The sequence below is a fragment of the Ornithorhynchus anatinus genome, chromosome 3 (assembly GCF_004115215.2).
Source record: "Ornithorhynchus anatinus isolate Pmale09 chromosome 3, mOrnAna1.pri.v4, whole genome shotgun sequence".
Lineage (NCBI taxonomy): Eukaryota > Metazoa > Chordata > Mammalia > Monotremata > Ornithorhynchidae > Ornithorhynchus > Ornithorhynchus anatinus.
This window is the reverse complement of record NC_041730.1, coordinates 95,057,232-95,077,691: the sequence shown is the minus strand read 5'-3', so window position 1 is coordinate 95,077,691 and position 20,460 is coordinate 95,057,232. Positions and strand designations below refer to the sequence as shown.

Sequence of the window (20,460 nt, the reverse complement as noted above, 5' to 3'; positions counted from 1 at the left end):
GTTCTAGGAGAGTAGCAAGGTGAGATAGGAGGGGACAAGATACTTGAGTGCTTTAAAGTTTGGTTCTGTGCCTGTCCCAAGGTACCTTCCGTAATCCCCTTCATTCTGTTTATTGCTGTTGTTCTTGTCTGTCCTTCTCCCCCCGATTAGACTGTAAGCCCGTCAAAGAGCAGGGACTGTCTCTGTCTCTATCTGTTACCAATTTGTACATTCCAAGCACTTAGTACAGTGCTCTGCACATAGTAAGCGCTCAATAAATACTATTGAATGAATAGAAAGGTGATCTACTATAGGCATCAAATCTAGCAGCTGTACCATGTTTTAATCAAGCGATGGGACGGTCTTTTGACTGGGTTTACATGTGAAGTTAGCAATCAGCTGAGGTCAGTAAATCAAAGGCTTTATGATCGGTGCTAGCTGACCACAGGGCTTGTAAAATAAAAATTGCCTCAGAGCCTTAAATAAAAATTGCCTCGGAGCCCGAAGGCAAAATCTCCTTGGGTTCTTACTGACAAAGGAGGTGGCAATGACCTGCTTCTAACTAAACAATGTAGTCACAGAGCATCAGGATGGAGACCGGGTTGGGGAGGGTGGGTGGAAGCTAAATTGATCTACGGTAGTTACCGATCGGTAGTATTCATTGAGCACTTAACTGTGTGCACAGCGCTGTACTAAATGCTTGGGTGAGTACAATGCAACGGTGTTGCCTAGTGAACAGAGCACACGACTGGGAGTCAGAAGGAACTTGGTTCTAATCCTGGCTCTGTCACTTGTCTGTTTTGTGACCTTGGCTAGTGACTTCACTTCTCTGTGCCCCAGTTCACTCATCAAGTGCTTACTGCACACAGTAAGCGCTCAATAAATAAGACTGAATGAATCTGTAAAATGGGGATAAAGACTGTGAGCCCCTGTGGGACAAGGACTGCGTCGAACCTGATTAGCTTCTATCTACCCCAGCACTTAGAACAGTGCCTGGCACATAGCACTTAAATACCATTTAAACCCCCCCACAAAATCCAGAATTAGTAGACATCAGCAGAGAGAGTGCTGGGGAAAGTTAGGTTTTCCAGTTGGAGGAGCTGACAGCAGAAGCAGTATTTATTAAGTGTTTACTGTGTGCAGAGCAGTCAGAAGCAGGTGCTAAAAACAAGAGAATAATCAAGGGAATAATCATTTTGCAGAAGCAAAATGAAGCTGCAAGAGGTTAAAGCCACTAGGAGGAACAGGATCCACTGCAGATCAAGAAAATAGCTAGAGTACCAAATGGAGCACTCATTTTTGCAGGTGTTTATAGTACCGAAGCTCGTGGATCCAAGTAAAAGTGTTGAAACAGCTGATATTCCATAGCTTTCTCAACCTTTCCCATGAAAGAATAAAGAATCAGAGAATGCCCTGTATGCTCCTTGGACCAAGCAGAAATAGCAGAGAATATCTATTTTCTCTACATACTTGAAAATAAAGGAAGATGCCAACCCTATTTCTGGCTTTATGGAGGTGACTGCCCCAGAAGATCTATCAGCTGCACGAAAGAGAGGGCGAGTGCTTGTCCTGCCTTTAAACAAAGAAGTTTAATGATAGGACTGTCAACTAATTTCAGGTTTATCTTCCCTCACAAATAATTTTCCGAAAATCCACCAATGAATTTGAATCATAATGAACAAGTGTCGCTCTTGGGTGGTGAATAACTACCCCGGAGACGACTGAATGCAAACCTCTCCGACCCTTGTTGTGATCCTTTCATAACTTTTAATTGGTGATGCTCCCGTTTCTTAAGGCAAAGACTTTACATTCAGTAGACCTTTTCCTATCATATATCTCTGGTCTCAGTTTTAGCATCTTACCAGAATGAATTGCTTAAGTTGGATTTAATGGAGTCAGTTTTATCTGCAATAGCTCCCATACACGTATGATTTCTCCAGTGGAGTCACTTTTAAAAAAATTCAAGCAACTAGAGGAGATGCACTTTGTTCAAGACTTATTTGGGAGTCACAAAAAGCAAACTGCCTTGGAAACTTTCTGCTAATGAAATGAATCCAGAGATATTAAATGAGTAATTGTTTTACAGACCCCTAGGCACTGGCATACAGACAAAAATTGATGGCACAGGACCATGAAGGGGATTCAGAAGGCTGGGTGGTTTACTTGGTTGATCAGGGCAGGAACTAAAAAGACACTACTGACATGCACAGATTGTTCTCCTTTAAGAGAACTAAAGTTAGACAGTGCCACATGAAAAAACAAAACAAAACAAAAAACCCCTCAGTATCCCAGTATTCAACTTGAACTGTCCTCCTTTTCTAGGCCTTGTGGGGAGGGTAAATGTATTTTTTATGGTATTTGTTAAGTGCTTACTATGTGCCAGGTACCATACTAAGCACTCGGGTAGATAGAAGCTGATTAGGTTGGACACAGTCCATGTCATTCATTTAATCATTCATTCAATTGTATTTATTGAGGGCTTACTGTGTGCAGGGGATTGTAATAAGCACTTGGAAGAGTATAATACTACAACAAACAGTCACAATCCCTGCCCACAAAAAGCTTTCAGTGTAGAGTTGGGGAGACAGACATCAATACAAATAAATAAAATTACAGATATGTACATAAGTGCCATGGGGCTGGGAGAGGAGAAGAGGAAAGGGAGCAAGTCAGGGTGACAGAAGGGAAGGGGAGATGAAGAAAAGTAGGAGTAGTGTGGGAAGGCCTCTGGGAGGAGATGTGCCTTCAATAAGGCTTTGAAGTGGGGGTGAGTAACTGTAGGATTTGAAGAGGGAGACAGTACGAAGACTAGGGGCTGGCAGCGAGACAGGCGAGACTGAGGCACAGTGAAAAGGTTGACACCAGAGGAGCAAACTGTACAGGGTGGGTTGTAGAACAAGTGAACTGAGGAGAGGTAGGAGGGGGCAAGGTAGTGCTTGAAAGCCAACGGTGAGGAGTTTTTATTTGATGTGGAGGTGGATAGGCAACCACTAGAATTTTCTGAGGAGTGGGGTGACATGTTCTTAACGTTTTTATAGAAAGATGATTTGGGCAGCAGAGTGAAGTATGGACTGGAGTGCAGAGAGACAGGAGGCCGGGAGGTTGGCAAGGAGGCTGATGCGGTCATCCAGGTGGGATAGGATGCAGGATTGGATTAATGTGGTAGCAGTTTGGATGGAGAGGAAAGAGTGGATTTTAGCGATGTTGGGAAGGGGGGACCATCAGGATTTAGTGATGGTTTGAATAGGCGGGTTGAATGAGAAAGAGGAATCAAGGATAATGCCCAATTTACAGGTTTGTGAGACAGGAAGGATTATGGTGCTGTCTACAGTGATGGGAAAGTCAGCGGGAGGACAGGGTTTGGGTGGGAAACTCTGTTTTGGACACATTAAGTTAGAGGTGATGGGAGGACATCCAAGAAGAGATGTCTTGAAGGCAGGAGGAGATGCGAGACTAGAGAGAGGGAGAGAGATTAGGGCTGGAAATGTAGATCTGGGAATCATCCACACAGAGATGACAGTTGAAGCCATGGGAGCGAATGAGTTCTCCAAGGCAGTGGGTGTAGACAGAGAAGGGGAACAAGATCCCATGTCCCACATGATGCTCACATTATTAATACCTATTTTACAGATGCGGTAACTGGGGCTCAGAGAAATTAAGTGACTTGTCCAAGGTCATACAACAGACAAGAGGCGGAGCCCGGATCAGAACCCAGGTCCTGACTCCCAGGTCTGTGCTCTATCCACTAGGAGAAACTGCTTCAGAGTTTACCACCTCTGTTGTACTGTACTTTTCAAAATGTTTAGTAGAGTGTTTTGAAACATAGTAAGCGCTCAATAAATATCATTTCTGGATTGATAGATGTATGGATAAAGCGGAAGAAGTTTGTGAGGCAGCAATCAAATACACCTTCTAACTTTAGGAACCACCATACGCCCACATTTATTATTTATAGAGAAGAAAAGGGAACATTGTTTGGGAAGATTTGTTTTAGGAAGTTTGAACCCCCAAAAATCTTCTCTTAAATTTTTCTAATTTCTGGTTTAGAAGGCTTGTGATTGCAAAAGAAATTTTAATCCCAGCTCCACCACTTTACTGTTGTGTGACCCTGGGCAAGTCACTTAACTTCTCAGATACCTCATCTGTAAAATGGGGATTAATACTGAGAGCCCCATGTGGAACATAGAATGTGTCCAAACTGATAGCTTGCATCTACTCCAACGCTTAGTACAGTGCCTGGCACAATAGTAAAGGGCTTCACAAACAACATTAAAAAAAAGGAAATCCAAGGATTACTATCAAGGTTGGAGTGAGAAGATGAGAGCCCTCGGAGAGCTAATTAAAATCTGACCGTAGGTATCAGTGCCCAAGGGTAACTTCAAAATTTTCCCCCTCTAAACTGTAAGCTCCCTGTGGGCAGGGAACACACAACTCTGTTGTTCTGTACTCTCCCAAGTGCTTGGTACAGTGCTCTGCACACAGTAAATGCTCAATAAATACCACTGATTGTTTTGTAGAGAGAACACAAGGGAAATCGCCTAAACAAAAAAATAAGCTGATGCATTTAAAAATGACCAAAACTTGCAGGTATCCCATTGCAATACCTTGTTGCCTCGATAGATCCACTCTGGCAAGAAAATGTTAAAAAAAAAAAAAAGACAACTTAAAAAACTATTTTTTTTCCTTGTTTAAGGATTTAAATTTTTTTTTTAATGATGTGGGTGGTGTAGGAAATTGGATTAAAACCTAACTATTCCAGTCTGAATTAAAAAAATACACGAAGCAGCGTGGCCTTCATGGAAAGAGTGCAGGCCTGCAGGGCAGAGGACTTGAGGACCTGTCCCCATGCAGGACAGGGACTGTATCTGATCTGTTAATATTATATTTACCGCAGTGCTCAGTACAGTGATTGGCAAATAGTAAGTGCTTAACAAATAAAACGATAATTATTATTATAGGTCATTGTAACCTAGAGAAGAAAAATGCCAGGTAACTATGTCTGAAGCCTAATTTATTTAGGGTCTAGAATGTTAGTAACTTAATACAACAAAAATTTGGTCTGATCATTTTTGTGGCCACTCACCTCTGTAGGTGGAAAAAAAATCCTCAAATACAACAATTGAGTAAAAAATAAAAAAACAAACTGAAGAGTCAGTTTTACTAAATCTATCAATCTATAAAAGTATTAGGTAATCTCTACTTGATTAACACCTAGAAAGTACTAGTTTTATGGAGTTAATCTGTTTTAAGATGACAACATGCTGGCTTTCTTTGTTGACAGCATACATTTTAGAGAAATGTCATTGGAGGGAACTGGGAATATTCAGTTTCATTTAAAATAATTAAAAAGGATGGTAGTCCAAAGCCCCCTGCCAAAAAAAAAAATAATCTTATCAACCAATTTTCTATCTGGCAACCTCCCACTTTAATCACACAATTACAAAATGGAAGGTACATCTCGTACGGGCTGACACTACCATTAAATCAGGAGGCCTGTCGGCAGACTTGTTGACACCGCAAGAATTCCCGGAAAGCATTAACTCCGGCATTAATAAAATGGAACGGAGGGGACCGCGGCCCCTGGATGAATTCAGAAATAGGGTTACTGGCCTTGTTGAGCTCCCTTCTGATTTTTTCAGGCACGAACTGGTCGAGGTAGCGTCTGAAGTGGAGGGCGTCGATAGCAACGATCTCAGTGCAGCGCCTCTGCCAGGCATCCCTAAGACAGGAAAAAGGACCAGGACAGACGAGGTGACACGCACATATTAACTCACATGGATTCAGCTCTGTACACTGAGTGCTCAATAAATATGATTGATTGATTGCCGGTGGTATGAAGGCCAAAAACACAGGACACGGTTCTTAACCTTAAAATAACCCAAACAGGCATCAGCGAAGGTAACACTGTTACGGATACTCGGCCGAGAGAAGAGAGACGCAAAGAGAGGAAGTCTGCCTTCAGTTTCGGAGAGAAATTAGAGAGACTCAAACACGGAATGAGAAATAATAATGTAACGAAACTCCTTTTTCCTAAACAAGTACATTATTAGCAGATCATTTTCGGAGGCAAAAGGGCAAGATAAAGTTGGGAGAAAGCAATTTGGTGCTCTCTGTTCTCATATTTCTGAAACTGGATTTTTGTTTCAGCAAGAGCTCATTTTCCCTAAACTTCGTCAGCTCTGCAGGGAAGTCAATGGGTTTGAAATGGCACATCTATTGTCAAGGAAATAGTTCCAAGAACTCAAGTGTTACACAAATGTGTATCACTGAATCAGTCCACTAGTTTGCCTAATGTGCTCATTTGAACATACTTGCTGTGAAAAACAACTTAAAAAGTAAAAACTGATGATGACAATTCGGCAACATACTTCCAGTTCTAGACATGAGGCTGGGAGGGTTGGGAGGAAATGGGTTAGAAAGAAGAAGCAGACAGGCTTTTTTGGAAACTTCTATCAAAACATCACTTGGGCTAAGAGTTCTTGGCATGGTTTACAGTAAACTCCTTGAGGGCAGGGATTGTGTCTACCAACCCTACTGTACTGCACTCTCTACATCCTCAATAAATATAATCGATTGATTACTTAGTACAGTGCTCCTCAAAGAGAGCTTAAAAAAATACCACTGCTTGATTTAAAACTGAGGCCCTAACCTCAAGAAAAACCTTTTTTCATGGCTGGGGTGGAAAAAACTAGATTTTCAAAACGTAAGGGCAATAATAAGCATCACTCTAGGAGCTTGACCCCAGGGTCGGCGATAAAGTTGTGGCACGGAGTTTAAACCTTCTAGATTGTAAGCTCATTGTGGGCAGGGAATGTCACTGTTTATTGTTATACTGTACTCTCCCAACTGCTTAGTATAGTGGTCTGCACACAGTAAGCGCTCAATAAATATGACCGAAAGAACTGAATGAGTCCATTCCATGGAAAATGTATATGACTAAGTCAATCAATCATATTTATTGAGTTCTTACTGTGTGCAGAGCACTATACTAAGCACTCAGGAGAGCACAATACAACAAAAGCTGGTAGAAGTTCCCTACCCACAAGGGGCTTACAGTCTGGAGGACCATAGTGTAGCTCAGTGGAAAGAGCACGGGCTTGGGAGTCAGAGGTCATGCGTTCGAATCCCAGCTCTGCCACTTGGTGACTGAGTGACTGTGGGCAAATCACTTAATTTCTTGGTTCCTCAATTACCTCATCTGTAAAATGGGGATTAAGACTGTGAGCCCCACTTGGGACAACCTGATTACCCTGTATCTACCCCAGCACTTAGAACAGAGCTCTGCACATAGTAAGTGCTTTAACCAATACCAACATTATTATTATTATTAAATACTACCACAACAATCTGCTTGATGCAAATGAAAGCTATTCCTGCCAGGTCAGCACTCCTCCAAACCCTAGTCCTGGAGATTAGAGAACTGGAGATAACCTAATTCTACCCACTATGGTTATTGACAGGACACAGGAAATGCGGAGGCTGCTGGCTCCGCTGTCTATCTGATCGGGACCTTGAGCAAATACACATCTGCCTCAACTCGCCATTAAAACACTGAAATAATACCTGACAGTTTCCTGCCTCCCTCGAGTTCTGATGAGTAAGGAACAGTACTTGGCCAACACTTCGAGATGCTCTAAATGGGCAGTGGGAGGGTCAGAGGTAGCAGCAAAACCAGCTCCTCCTGAGGACAGCACTGCTGACCGGACAGCCGTGCTTGCTTACCTCACCACTGGGATGGGAAGGTCAGAAGCAGCCACTGCATGGGGCTTCCAATTGATCATATTTACTGAGCACTTACAATTTTTTTATGGTATTTTTAAGCGCTGGGGTAGATACAAGGTAATCAGGTTGGACACAGTCCATGTAATTTGAGAAGCAGCATGGTCTAGTGGAAAGAGCATGGGCTTGGGAGTCAGAGGACGTGTGTTCTAATCCTGGGTCCACCACTTAGCTGTGTGACTTTGGGCAAGTCACTTAACTTCTCTGTGCCTCAGTTACCTCCTCTGTAAAATGGGGATTAAGACTGTAAGCCCCACTCGGGATAACCTGCTTACCTTTTATCTGCCCCAGTGCTTAGAACAGTGCTTGGCACATAGTAAGTGCTTAAATACCATCATCATTGCTATTATTATTATGTCCCACATGGGGCTCACAATTTTAATCCCCATTTTATAGATGAGGTAACAGACATTGAGACGTGAAGTTCTTGCCCAAGGTGAAACAGCAGACAAGCAGAGATGAGTCAGGATTAGAACCCAGGTCCTCCTGGCTCCCAGGCCCATGCTTTATCCACTAGGCCATGCTGCTCCTTGTGTCTACCAACACTGTTGCACATTTCCCTCCCAAACACTTATGACAGTGCTCTGCACACAGTAAGTGCTCAATAAATGCCACTGATTGATTATGAGTACCCTAAGGGTCAAGAACAATGTCTAATATCCACCTGTGTATTCCTTCCCAGAGTTTACTCAAGTTAGTGCTCTGCACAGAAAAAAACACAATAATAACAATGGTATGTTTCTATTATGCACTTATTATGTGTCAAGCACTATTCTAAACACTTGGGCAGATACAAGTTAATTAGGTTGAACACAATCTCTGTCCCATATGGGGCTCACAGTTTACATAGAAGGGAGAACATGTATTGAATCCCCATTTTACAACTGAGAAACCTGGGGCACAGAGAAGTTAAGTAACTTACCCAAGGTCACATGGCAAGTGGGAGGTGGAGGCGGCATTAGAGCCCAGGTCCGCTGAACCCCAAGCCCGTGTCCTTCCCACTAGGCCACACTGCTTCCTTTCATAAATACTGTACCTACTGCTCCTACTTTTAGCCCTTCAGATCATTAACAATACTTGACGACATCCATCCTAAGATACTAAGAGCCTTCCCTTTCTGGGCAGCCACTCCCTTAATTGGATAAATTGAATTATTTCTCTTCATCTCTGGTGGAACGGAGGTCAAAACAGAGAGCGGGGGGTGGATCGGCCAGCCAGTTCCCGGAACAAGAGTTCACTAAGGGACGAGGTCCACATTCCCTTTCTTCCTTCTCTGTCAACCATCCAACACCTGATCCTTAAGCCTGAAATGTGCAGCGTGGCTTACCTTTCACTCCCATCTTCATGACTTCGGGCCCACCGGTATGTTTCTGCATATCCTACGTATTCGCTGTACTGCTCAGTACCTGAAATAAACCATTTGTTATACTCATTTTCAGATACAGCTAGTTCTGCCGTAACATGTGCTTCCATTACACATTTGGGCCAGGAGGTTGTTAAGGAGTTAGTCGGGGAATGTTAGTCCAGTAACTCAAACCTCTTTGGATACAGCATGCTATAGCCCTTAGTCCCCCTGTTCCTCCCCCTCCCCCATCTCTCACCCCCAATGATCTGGCCACCTATTTCCTCACGAAAATCAACACGATCAGGTCTGAGCTCCCCAAAGTCACCCCTCCGCCTCTCCCCTCCCTCCCACCAACCCCCTCCCCTACTTTTCCATCCTTCCCTGCAGTATCCTCAGAGGAGATCTCCTCCCTCCTCGCAAGTGCCACCCCCTCCACCTGCGCCTCGGACCCCATTCCCTCTCACCTTATTAAAACCATCGCCCCTGCCCTCCTACCTTCCTTAACTTCTATTTTTAACCACTCAATCTCCAAGGGCTCCTTCCCCTCTGCCTTCAAACATGCCCACGTCTCCCCCATCCTAAAAAAACCCGCTCTTGACCCCACTTCCCCCTCCAGTTATCGTCCTATCTCCCTACTACCCTTCCTTTCCAAAATCCTAGAACGAGTCGTCTACAATGGATGCTTAGAATTCCTTAACTCCCATTCTCTCCTAGACCCCCTCCAATCTGGCTTCCGTCCCCTCCACTCTACCGAGACTGCTCTCTCTAAGGTCACCCGTGACCTCCTTCTTGCCAAATCCAATGGCTCCTACTCCATTCTGATCCTCCTTGACCTCTCTGCTGCCTTTGACACTGTCGACCATCCCCTCCTCCTCCATACCTTATCTCACCTTGGCTTCACGGACTCTGTCCTCTCCTGGTTCTCCTCTTACCTCTCTGGCCGGTCATTCTCGGTCTCCTTCGCTGGAGCCTCCTCCCCCGCCCATCCTTTAACTGTTGGAGTTCCTCAAGGGTCAGTTCTTGGCCCTCTTCTGTTCTCCATTTACACTCACTCCCTCGGTGAACTCATTCGCTCTCACGGCTTTGACTACCATCTCTACGCAGATGACACGCAGATCTACATCTCCGCCCCTGTCCTCTCCCCCTCCCTTCGGGCTCGCATCTCCTCCCGCCTCCGGGACATCTCCACCTGGATGTCGGCCCGCCACCTAAAACTCAACATGAGCAAGACTGAGCTCCTCATCTTCCCTCCCAAACCCGGTCCTCTCCCAGACTTCTCTATCACCGTGGATGGCACGACCATCCTTCCCGTCTCTCGGGCCCGCAATCTCGGTGTCATCCTTGACTCGTCTCTCTCGTTCACCCCACACATCCTATCCGTTACCAAGACCTGCCGGTTTCACCTCTACAATATCGCCAAGATCCGCCCTTTCCTATCCACCCAAACGGCTACCTTACTGTTACGGGCTCTCGTTATATCCTGGCTAGACTACTGTGTCAGCCTTCTCTCTGACCTCCCTTCCTCCTCTCTCGCCCCGCTCCGGTCTATTCTTCACTCCGCTGCCCGGCTCATCTTCCTGCAGAAACGATCTGGGCATGTCACTCCCCTTCTTAAACAACTCCAGTGGTTGCCTATCGACCTCCGCTCCAAACAAAAACTCCTCACTCTAGGCTTCAAGGCTATCCATCACCTTGCCCCTTCCTACCCTCTCCTCCCTTCTCTCTTTCTACCGCCCACCCCGCACGCTCCGCTCCTCTGCCGCCCACCTCCTCGCCGTCCCTCGGTCTCGCCTATCCCGCCGTCGACCCCTGGGTCACGTCCTCCCGCGGTCCCGGAACACCCTCCCTCCTCACCTCCGCCAAACTGATTCTCTTTCCCTCTTCAAAACCTTACTTAAAACTCACCTCCTCCAAGAGGCGTTCCCAGACTGAGCTCCTCTTCTCCCTCTACTCCCTCTGCCAGCCCCCCTTCACCTCTCCGCAGCTAAACCCTCATTTTCCCCTTTTCCCTCTGCTCCTCCACCTCTCCCTTCCCATCCCCACAGCACTGTACCCGTCCGCTCAACTGTATATATTTTCGTTACCCTATTTATTTTGTTAATGAATTGCACATCGCCTCGATTCTATTTAGTTGCCATTGTTTTTACGAGATGTTCTTCCCCTTGACTCTGTTTATTGCCATTGTTCTTGTCTGTCCGTCTCCCCGATTAGACTGTAAGCCCGTCAAACGGCAGGGACTGTCTCTATCTGTTGCCGACTTGTTCATCCCAAGCGCTTAGTACAGTGCTCTGCACATAGTAAGCGCTCAATAAATACTATTGAATGAATATAGCATCGGAAGAAACAGTTTGAATACCCGTACAGCTGAGCAGGCCTATGTTCTCCTTAAAGCAGGGCTCTGCAAGAATACAACCTCTGTGTTACAGGAGAACTGGGTGACTTCCTTTATCTCGACACCTGATTGCTCTATGGGGCCTTTCCTGATAAAGCTAATCCTCTTTCCTAAGTACTTAGTGACTACTGCCAATGTCAAATGAAAATGATAAGCTTTTATAGCTGTGGATTATTTTCTCCCTTTTAAGGGATTTCTTAAAATCCCTTAAAAGAGATAGAGATCATTAAGGGGGTGGAATAAACAATACAAATTACTCCTATGTCCAAATGAGAATGCTAGAACTTGTTGTTGGTTTGGTGTCTTGTCATTCCTCCCTTGCTGAGCAACATACAATACTCTTCCACTGAAAGGGGTTTTCTTCTACTTAAATAATCTGATGCTGAAATTTAATTTGCAGGCTTGGAAGAGAAGAAATTTCAGACAAACTCCCTCCCTGCTAAGAAGAGTCAAATTATCCTAAATTCTAGGATACACCTACCAATAGGCACCTCAAGGAACTTTGAAAAGCCAGAAAATCAGGAGAGAGAGGAGAAGGAGGAAAGAAATTCTTAGTATAATGGCACAAATTACCCTTCCATTTTAATAGACCACGCATCCACACCTTGACACGACACAAATAAATCACTCAGATGGAGGGTGACATCATTGATGAGCATAACAGGTGCTTTGCCTTTAAATGAGGGGGTTGGTTTGCCTGTTCCAGCTCAGATGGTCAATAATCACTTAACTATTCAGAATGTAATTAGAAAGTAAGGCTCTCCAATCCTCATTCTGTGCAAAGCGTGAGCAAGACTCCTTGCTTGATGAAATATATTTTTCTACCATGCATAATTGAGAAAAAAGGAAGAGTAACTTTTACAGAATAAGATGAAAAGACAGCACAGAATCAAAAGCCTATCAGAGCATCGATCTGTGACATGCCTAACAACTCTGTTGTACTGTACTCACCCAAGCACTTAGTACAGTGCTCTGCATACAGTAAGTGCTCAATAAATACCATGGATTGATTTATTGATTGTGTGCAGGGACTAAATTACTCACCTTTTCTATTGGATTATCTTTCGCTTTACTAGTAGATCACTAGTAAATTACCGACTGTATGCCCAACCACTAGTAAACTACGATCCAGATACCCAACTGATGTGTGCCGAAGGAGGTTGAAAGAGTTATAAGTTCCGAAGGACATTCACCTGATTCCTGGCCTACCAGAAGAATCAGCCCCCAAAAGCCACTTTTTCACCTCAGATTTTTAGAAAGACCTTTAAAAAGCCAAATGGAATTGAAAACCATGATAGGACACATGAACAATAAAAAAGACAACGAGAAGAAACTAAATGAAATGGGAAGTGTGGTGAAATGTTAATCGAGTGACTCTTGCCTGTCACTCTACTTCCTTGATCACACAATTAATCAATCAATGACTTTTATGGAGCACTGTATTAAGTCCTTGGGAGAAAACGACGAATCAGAGCTGGTAAACATATTCCCTGTCCACAAGTTTACAGGTTCTTCTTTGCTGAGGATGAAGAACTTGCCAGAGGACACATTAGGATGCAGGACTAGAGAAACGAGAACTCATTTGCTGCATTTTAATCTAAGCTATACCACTTCTTGGAAGGCAATTGATATTTTGTTAGCTCAAGTAAATGGGCCCAGAGCTCTGGGCAATATGCAGATACACTCTACGATGGCACAAGCAGGAAATCACTATTCTTTCAGAGTTGGGAAGGACTTTCTCGCCTGACACACAAAAAACCACATTTTGCATTTGCCAGCCTTTTCAACTTCATTCTAAGGTAATAAAGACAAGCGGTACTGTCTTCTACCGTGAACCTCGGACGAGGTGCTTAATAACAGTAATAATAATGATAATAATTTTTTAAAAAAACTGACAGCATTTGTTAAGCACTATGTGCCAAGCACTATCCTACATGCTGGGGTAGATGCAAAATAATCAGATCCCACAGGGGGCTCATAATCTAGCACGAGGAAGAACAGGTAAATGAAGTAACTGAGGCACAGAGAAGTGAATTGACTTGTCCAAGGTCACATAGCAGGTAAGCGAGAGAGCTGGGATGTGAACCCAGATCCTCTGACTCCCAGGCCCATTGACTCTATTGGGCCATGCTGTGGCTTACGGCTATAAACACATATAATCCATTCGTACTGTGCCTCAGTTTCCTCACCTTTAAAAAGGAGGCACTTTTCTCTGAGAAAGCAGAGTCTGAGAATAATGAAAGGTCCCTTATAAATGAACTGTAATTACTTCCCAATCTCATGTCAAGAAACAGTGCACACCTCTCCACATTTCTGTAATTACTTTCCAATCTCATGTCAAGAAACTGTGCACATCTCACAGCTCTGGAGGAAACCTGAACAAATTACAGGCTGCACTTCCCAAATAAAACCCCTTTGAACCAAGTGGACTTGTACTTTCAATAGCAACCGCTCTAACCTTGGGATGAAAATGCCAGTGGCCATAACAAACAAGTGACCAGCTGCCTTCCTGACTTTTCTCTATGGAGAGCCTAAGAAAACTTCACTGATGAAAAGACAAACTTCCTCATTAAGGATATGCTGATGGAAAGAAGCCACTGAGTTCCTAAGAAAGAAGAGGCCATAAAATTACAACTTTATAGACTCTCTAGAAAAGATTAATGATCAAGAGGCACTCTTCTTCTAAGGCTCAGGAAGCAGGGTGCTGTTTGGTGAAAGCATGAATGAATAATGTACTGAGATTCAGAAAAATATCCCCACACCATTAATAGCAATTTGATTACTTACTGAGCACCCTTAGGATGGAGAGGCCTTAGGCTTGGTTTACCCACGAAAGGCACAGCTTAAAAGAGTGATCAATTTTTCTGAATGAACATGTGCGTCTCTTGTTCATTAGTAAACAGTGCACAGCTCAAACAAAGCTCTCTTGCATATGGCTCTCAAAGTTCCAGGATGAACCAGAAGATACCAGGTCACCTTTCACTCTAACCTTGCTAGTACCCTGTTGAAGTTGCTAAGGAATGAATGCTGGCAGTATCCGGGACAAGTGCAAAATGAAACCATTTTGGTGGAGTTCAGAAAAACAGTGATCTTTATACTGAGCTGATGCTCAGATTTCCTGGAACTTGAAAATGACGTCTGTCTTATTACCGCCTCGGATTGCCTGCGGAATCACAGACTGCCTGCAGGCCATGACAAGTACATCAGTTAGTACTCTCCTTATTCGAAGACTCTTGGAATACCTACAGGGTGGTCTAGTGGAAAGAGCACGGGTCTAGATGGCCTGGGTTCTAATCCCCTCGCTGCTACTTGCCTGCTGTGTGATCTTTGGCAACTCATTTAACTTCTCTGTGCCTCGGTTTCCTCAGCTGTAAAAGGGGGATTCAAAGCATGATAGTGTGTAGAAACGTGGCCTAGTGGATAGAGAATGGGCCTGGGGATCAGAAAGACTTGGGCTCTAATCCTGACCCCACCATTTGTCTGCTGAATGACCTTGGAAAAGTCACTTCACTTTTCTGGGCCTCAGTTATCTCATCTGTAAAACGAGGATTAAGACTATGAGCTCCATGTGGAACATGGACTGTGTCCAATCTGATTATCTTGTATCTACCCCAGCACTAGAACAGTGCCTGGCACATAGTCAGCACTTAACCTCCTCCCCCAGACCCCACACACAAAAAAGGCTTGTTCCCCTTCCTTCTTAGGCCGTGAACCCTATAAGGGACTGGGACCGACCGTATGAACCTATATCTAACCCAGCACTTAGGACAGTGCTTGTTACAGAGTAAAAGCTTAATACAGTAATCATGATAATGAGGATGATGATAATAACAATAATTCGCTAGCCAGGAAGGAACCACAGACTTCACAGCAGTGAGTTCTTGCTGAGCTGAGAGCCAGTGAGCTTCTGGAGACAGAATCCAATGCTGAGTATTCTGACCCTGTTAATGACATGTCTTATTTTACGCATTTAATTTCTTATGGGTTGTTGTCAGGGAATGGAAAATGAAAAGACCCTCAGGGACAGCCATAGGAAAGGATGCTCAAAAGACATATCTGATGCTCCTGAGGTGTTTTTTTTCCCTTGAAGGAAAAGTTGGGGGTTTCCTTTCCTTCTTCCAAATCCCCAAATTCTGAATTCAAGTGGCTCATGGTTACTCTCAGTAGAAACAATGAGCTAGTAAGACCATAGTGGCAGATAAGAAAAATCAAACCCTCTTGGCACAAATTGGTCAACAGCACCTCTGATTCTGCTTCCCATCTCAGTAGGAGGATAAGTGTGTCAGTCTGAAAGCACTTGCCTGTTTGGCTGACCAGTTTCATATTCATTACAAGGTCGATGCCGACCAGATGCTCTTCAATGACAACAAATTGAATTTATTTCCAGTTTTTCAGACTCTGTTCGAAATTCGGGCCAGCACGGTCCCAAGCCATTAGCCCACTGAGTCAAGATGCATCATTGAAGGAATGTAATTGATCAGGCAGCGAGATTGTGGCATACTGTGGAGGGGGCCTAAAATGGGTGATGGCAGAGGGCCAGATATCAAATGTGGATGATGAAATGGCCATTTCCATTAAGGGAACATCACATCACAGATATTCATTAGGCGGCACTATAATAGAGTAAAGTGGATTTGAAAAAAAAAATTTGCTGAATAAAAAGTCACCCTGGCACATCCTCAGCAACGAACGCTTGCATCTCTGAAGGTGACCGTGTTAGCCACGGCCCTACAGATCTGCTGTTTGTTTAGTATGCCACAGGTGGAGGAGAAAATTGACAGGTCTTTAAAGGTGACGCCCTCAATGATATACATAATACTCATTTAGAAAAATGAATCTCCTTCACAACGAAAACATTTTCTTCTCTAATCGTTCTTAGGGGAAACGGTCCCCTTCACTGAACTATTACCGTGGCTCTTCATACAAGTAAAATTAATCGGAAAGACCAAAGCTGCTTCTCTGGGGATAAAGAGTTGGCATTTCATCAACAAACCCTTTACTGCATAGGAAGGGTAATTTACCTTACAAATGGAAGAGGGGTACTGAAAATCAGATAGTACCGATCTTTTCCAAATGCTTAACTGATTGAGTGAGCTAACGCTGCACCCGGGGTTTAAGAGTTCAAATCCATTTTTTCTCTTTGTCTGATTCCCACTTGTCCTACCTCTATCCTCACAGGGCAACTCACTTATCCAGAAATCACAGGTCCCGGGTCCAACTGTACTAGGTTTTGGCTGCAGAAAAAGAGTAACGGGACTAGGAATAGTCTTTTCTTTCCCCACCCCACTGCTTCACCAAGTGTGAACTGCCATTCATTTCCACCCCTAAATTCATTCACTTTTTAAAATGATCAAAATGTTTATTACAGGGGCACCCAGATTTTTTTTCCAATTGTGGACCACGGGACCAAAAAGCCATATTTTTTTTTTTATTGCTAACAACGATAAAGTTTAGTCTGTTAGCTATTCAAAACTATGGGTTTTTTAAGCAGTAGTAAAAGAGTTTAAAAAAAAACCTTTCAACATTTTAGTACAAAGGTGGACAGTTGGAAACCTAGTGTTAGTCACTGATTGATTTTGATCGAGTCGATGAGAATACTTGGTAGTTAACCAACTGAGTTATTCCATAGAGATGTAGGGTGTGGTCAGTCAGGGAACAGCTAGATTCTCACTGGGTCCTACTGGCCCAAGCATTCATGTGGGTTCACTAATTTTGGTAAAAAAAATCTGGCTTTAAAATCTCACATGAACCACATTCCATTCATTCATTCATATTGATTGAGCGCTTACTGCATGCAGAGCACTTTACTAAGCGCTCGGGAAGTACAACTCAGCAACAAATAGAGACAATCCCTGCCCACAATGGCCTCACAGTCAAAGGGGCCACATCCAGTCTACATGTTGGACATGCCTCGTTTATTATATTACAAACGTATTTCAAAATTTACAACCAACTTCCTCGCCTTCCTTTCAGCAAAAGACCTTATGTCATAGGAGACAGATGACAATAATTCCATCACATCACACTCATACTGCTTTTCGTTTAGGTCATTTTTTATATTGAGCTTTGCCAATCTTTTTGTTCCATAAGTCATGATTGAAACAGAAAAATTTTTCAAGAGTTTGCCACTGTTGAGGAAAGTGCACTTAGGGGCTCTCGTGATCACACAAGGAATCCTGTTAAAATGATTACTATGTTGCAATGTGCTCATATATTTATAGGGCACAAAATGCATTTGAAAAATTATGAATCAAATGGTGCATATTATAAATGTACAAGTTTTTTAAGTTTTTGATATTTTGCTCCCCTCTAAATAACGACTATTCATTCCCTCACCCCCTAAATTTGCTATTTTAGGTCAGGGCCTATTGGAAATCTGTCACTGCTGACCACAAAACTGGCTAAGATTTTTCATGTTGACTCCTAGAAGAGCACAAGATATGAGGAAGAATCAATATGGCTTTTTGACGGATTAAACATGCCAAACCAACTTAAAGCTGTCCCTCTATAATCAACTGGCCGGACACGTAGACATGACGGAAGGAACAACTGTAATTATTCACCTAGATTCCAGGAAAGCTTTTGATTCCATCTCACATTCCAGTCTCATCAACAGGCTCAAAGGTAGAGTCTAATCTACCTCATTGTTCGGCGTACACTACACTGACAGAAGGATATCCAAAAATTAGCTGCTTGGTCAGCTAAGATGGGACACACAGAAAACAGTCCAAGGACACCGGGAAGTACAGCTTTACAAAAGGCAGCATGGCCACTGAGCGTTGGGAATTAACTGAAACAGACACACCAGTCAGCAGCATTGAGATGATCGAGTGAGGAAAAACAAAACATGATGCCAATAAATGGTAAACATGTCAGCCCACCAAAGAACCTATGAATGTGCCTGAAGGGATAGTGACTTGGAAATCTCCCACTGGCCTCTTCCAACACACCCTACACTCACATGGAAACGAGTATCATCTTTAAATATGGAGGATAACTACTGCTGGTACATAACTGTCCGGCTGCTTGGAGGGTTGTACAAAATGACTAAGTATTGTTCATTTCTTCATAAAACACACTTTTAAACTAACTTTTAAGTCACCTCAGCCTATTTTTCTCTTGGCTAAAACCCCTCAGTTTCTTTAAACTTTCCTCTTTAATCATTTCAATTGCTGTTCTCTGGATCCTTTCCAGTTTCTCCATATTAACTTTGAGATGCAATGACTAAAACTGAGCTAAATCACGGAATCTAAAGAGGGTCTGATTAATGCAGAGTATAATGGAAGGATTATTTCCTGACATTAAAAACATCAATTTAATACTACCATGTTTTCAATAACTACATCCTGTCGCGTATCCAACTTTGGGTCAACTCCGCTGAGATGGGCTCCTCGGGTCAGGCTAAGACCCTCATTTACAGACAGACGTTCCCGGAAACCTCTAGAACAGGTAAACTGCTCACTCCTCAGGACCCCTCCCAGAGGGAAAGTGGTTTTACTTAACATCTTGTGTTACTTGAGAACGTCAGCTGAAGCACGGCTAATCGCCGACTGTAGACTGTAAGCTCCTCGTTGACAGGGATCGTGTCTACCGACTCTTTTCACTGTGGTATTTGCTGAGTGCTTACTATATACCAAACATCATACTAAGTGCTGGGGGTAGATCCAAGATATTCATTCAATCGTTCATTCGATCATATTTATTGAGTGCTTACTGTGTGCAGAACACTGTACTAAGTGCTTGGGAGAGTACAATATAACAATAAACAGACACATTCCCTGCCCACAGTGAGCTGACAGTCTAGAGGACCCATATGGGGCTCACAGTCTAAGCAGGAGGGAGAACTGAATCCCCGTCTTGCAGATGAGGGAACTGAGGCCCAGAGAAGTTAAGTGACTTGCCCCAGGTCACACAGCAGGTAAATGGGGGAGCTGAGATTAGACCCAAGGGCCTTTGATTCCCAGGCCCGAATTCTTTACAGCAGGCCACATTGCTCCCCATGTATTATACTTGGCACAGTACTCTGCACACAGTAAGTGCTCGATAAAAGTTCCATGGATTAATTGATTGGTTGAACAACAGGAACAGGGCAAAGATGTTAACTGATTGGTTGAACAAAAGGAACAGGGCAAAGAGGTGGGAGCTAGAAAAATATATAATAATAATAATAATAATATAGAAAAATTAATAATATAGAATAATATAGAAAATCCCTAGCTAGAAAGTAAGGAGAGATATCCTGCCTGCTTCTGGAACGGAAGGAAATTAACACCAAGGGCAAACTGGGGATGTGTGACTTTTGAGGACCCGCTATGAAAAGTATAGCAGTGTGCGGTGTTTCAAATAGTTGGAAACCTTGGGCTTGGATTCAAAACACATTGCAAAACAGGGGAAATTGCATTCAATCTCAAATCTGGTTTAAGATTATGTTATTTAATTACTTTTATTGTTGAAACCTCCATATCGAGTAACTATCCATTCATAACCAAATAGAGTGTGTGAGTAGTCTGCATGTTGTGAATCATGCTAACGAGACGGTCACCAGACAAACACTCCAAAACCCAGAAGCCACTTGCAGGGTGTCAGACTTGTCACGACTTCCTGAAAGAGTCCCAGGCTTTTCAGTGGGCAGTACAACTAAAAAAACAAAGGATAGCAGCAAAAATGTATTGGGACATTATAATAATAATAATGGTATCGTTAAGTGCTTAGTATGTGCCAAGCACTGTTCTAAGCACTAGAGGTAGATACAAGTTAATCAGGTTGGATACAGTCTCTGTCCCACAAGGGGCGCATACTCATAATTCTCATTTAACAGATGAGAGAATTGAGGCCCAGAGAAGTTTAGTGACTGGCCCAAGGTCACACAGCAGTCATGTGGCAGAGCCAGGATTAGAATCCAGGCCCTTCTGATTCCCAGGCCCATGCTCTATCCACTAAGCCATGCTGCTTCTCTTGGGGTGAT

The 20,460-nt window shown here is 43.5% G+C and overlaps 1 protein-coding gene across 1 annotated transcript in view; it reads right to left on the bottom strand.

Annotated features, from left to right (window-relative positions):
- The window catches only part of PARG (poly(ADP-ribose) glycohydrolase), a 123,410-nt gene that overhangs the window by 18,553 nt on the left and 84,397 nt on the right, over positions 1–20,460 (bottom strand). The window contains exons 15-16 of the mRNA XM_029059808.2: positions 9,086–9,164; positions 5,590–5,698 (exon numbers count right to left, since the gene is read on the bottom strand). Coding sequence (XP_028915641.2) covers positions 5,590–5,698; positions 9,086–9,164 — 188 coding nt within the window. The remainder of the gene's footprint in view (positions 1–5,589; positions 5,699–9,085; positions 9,165–20,460) is intronic.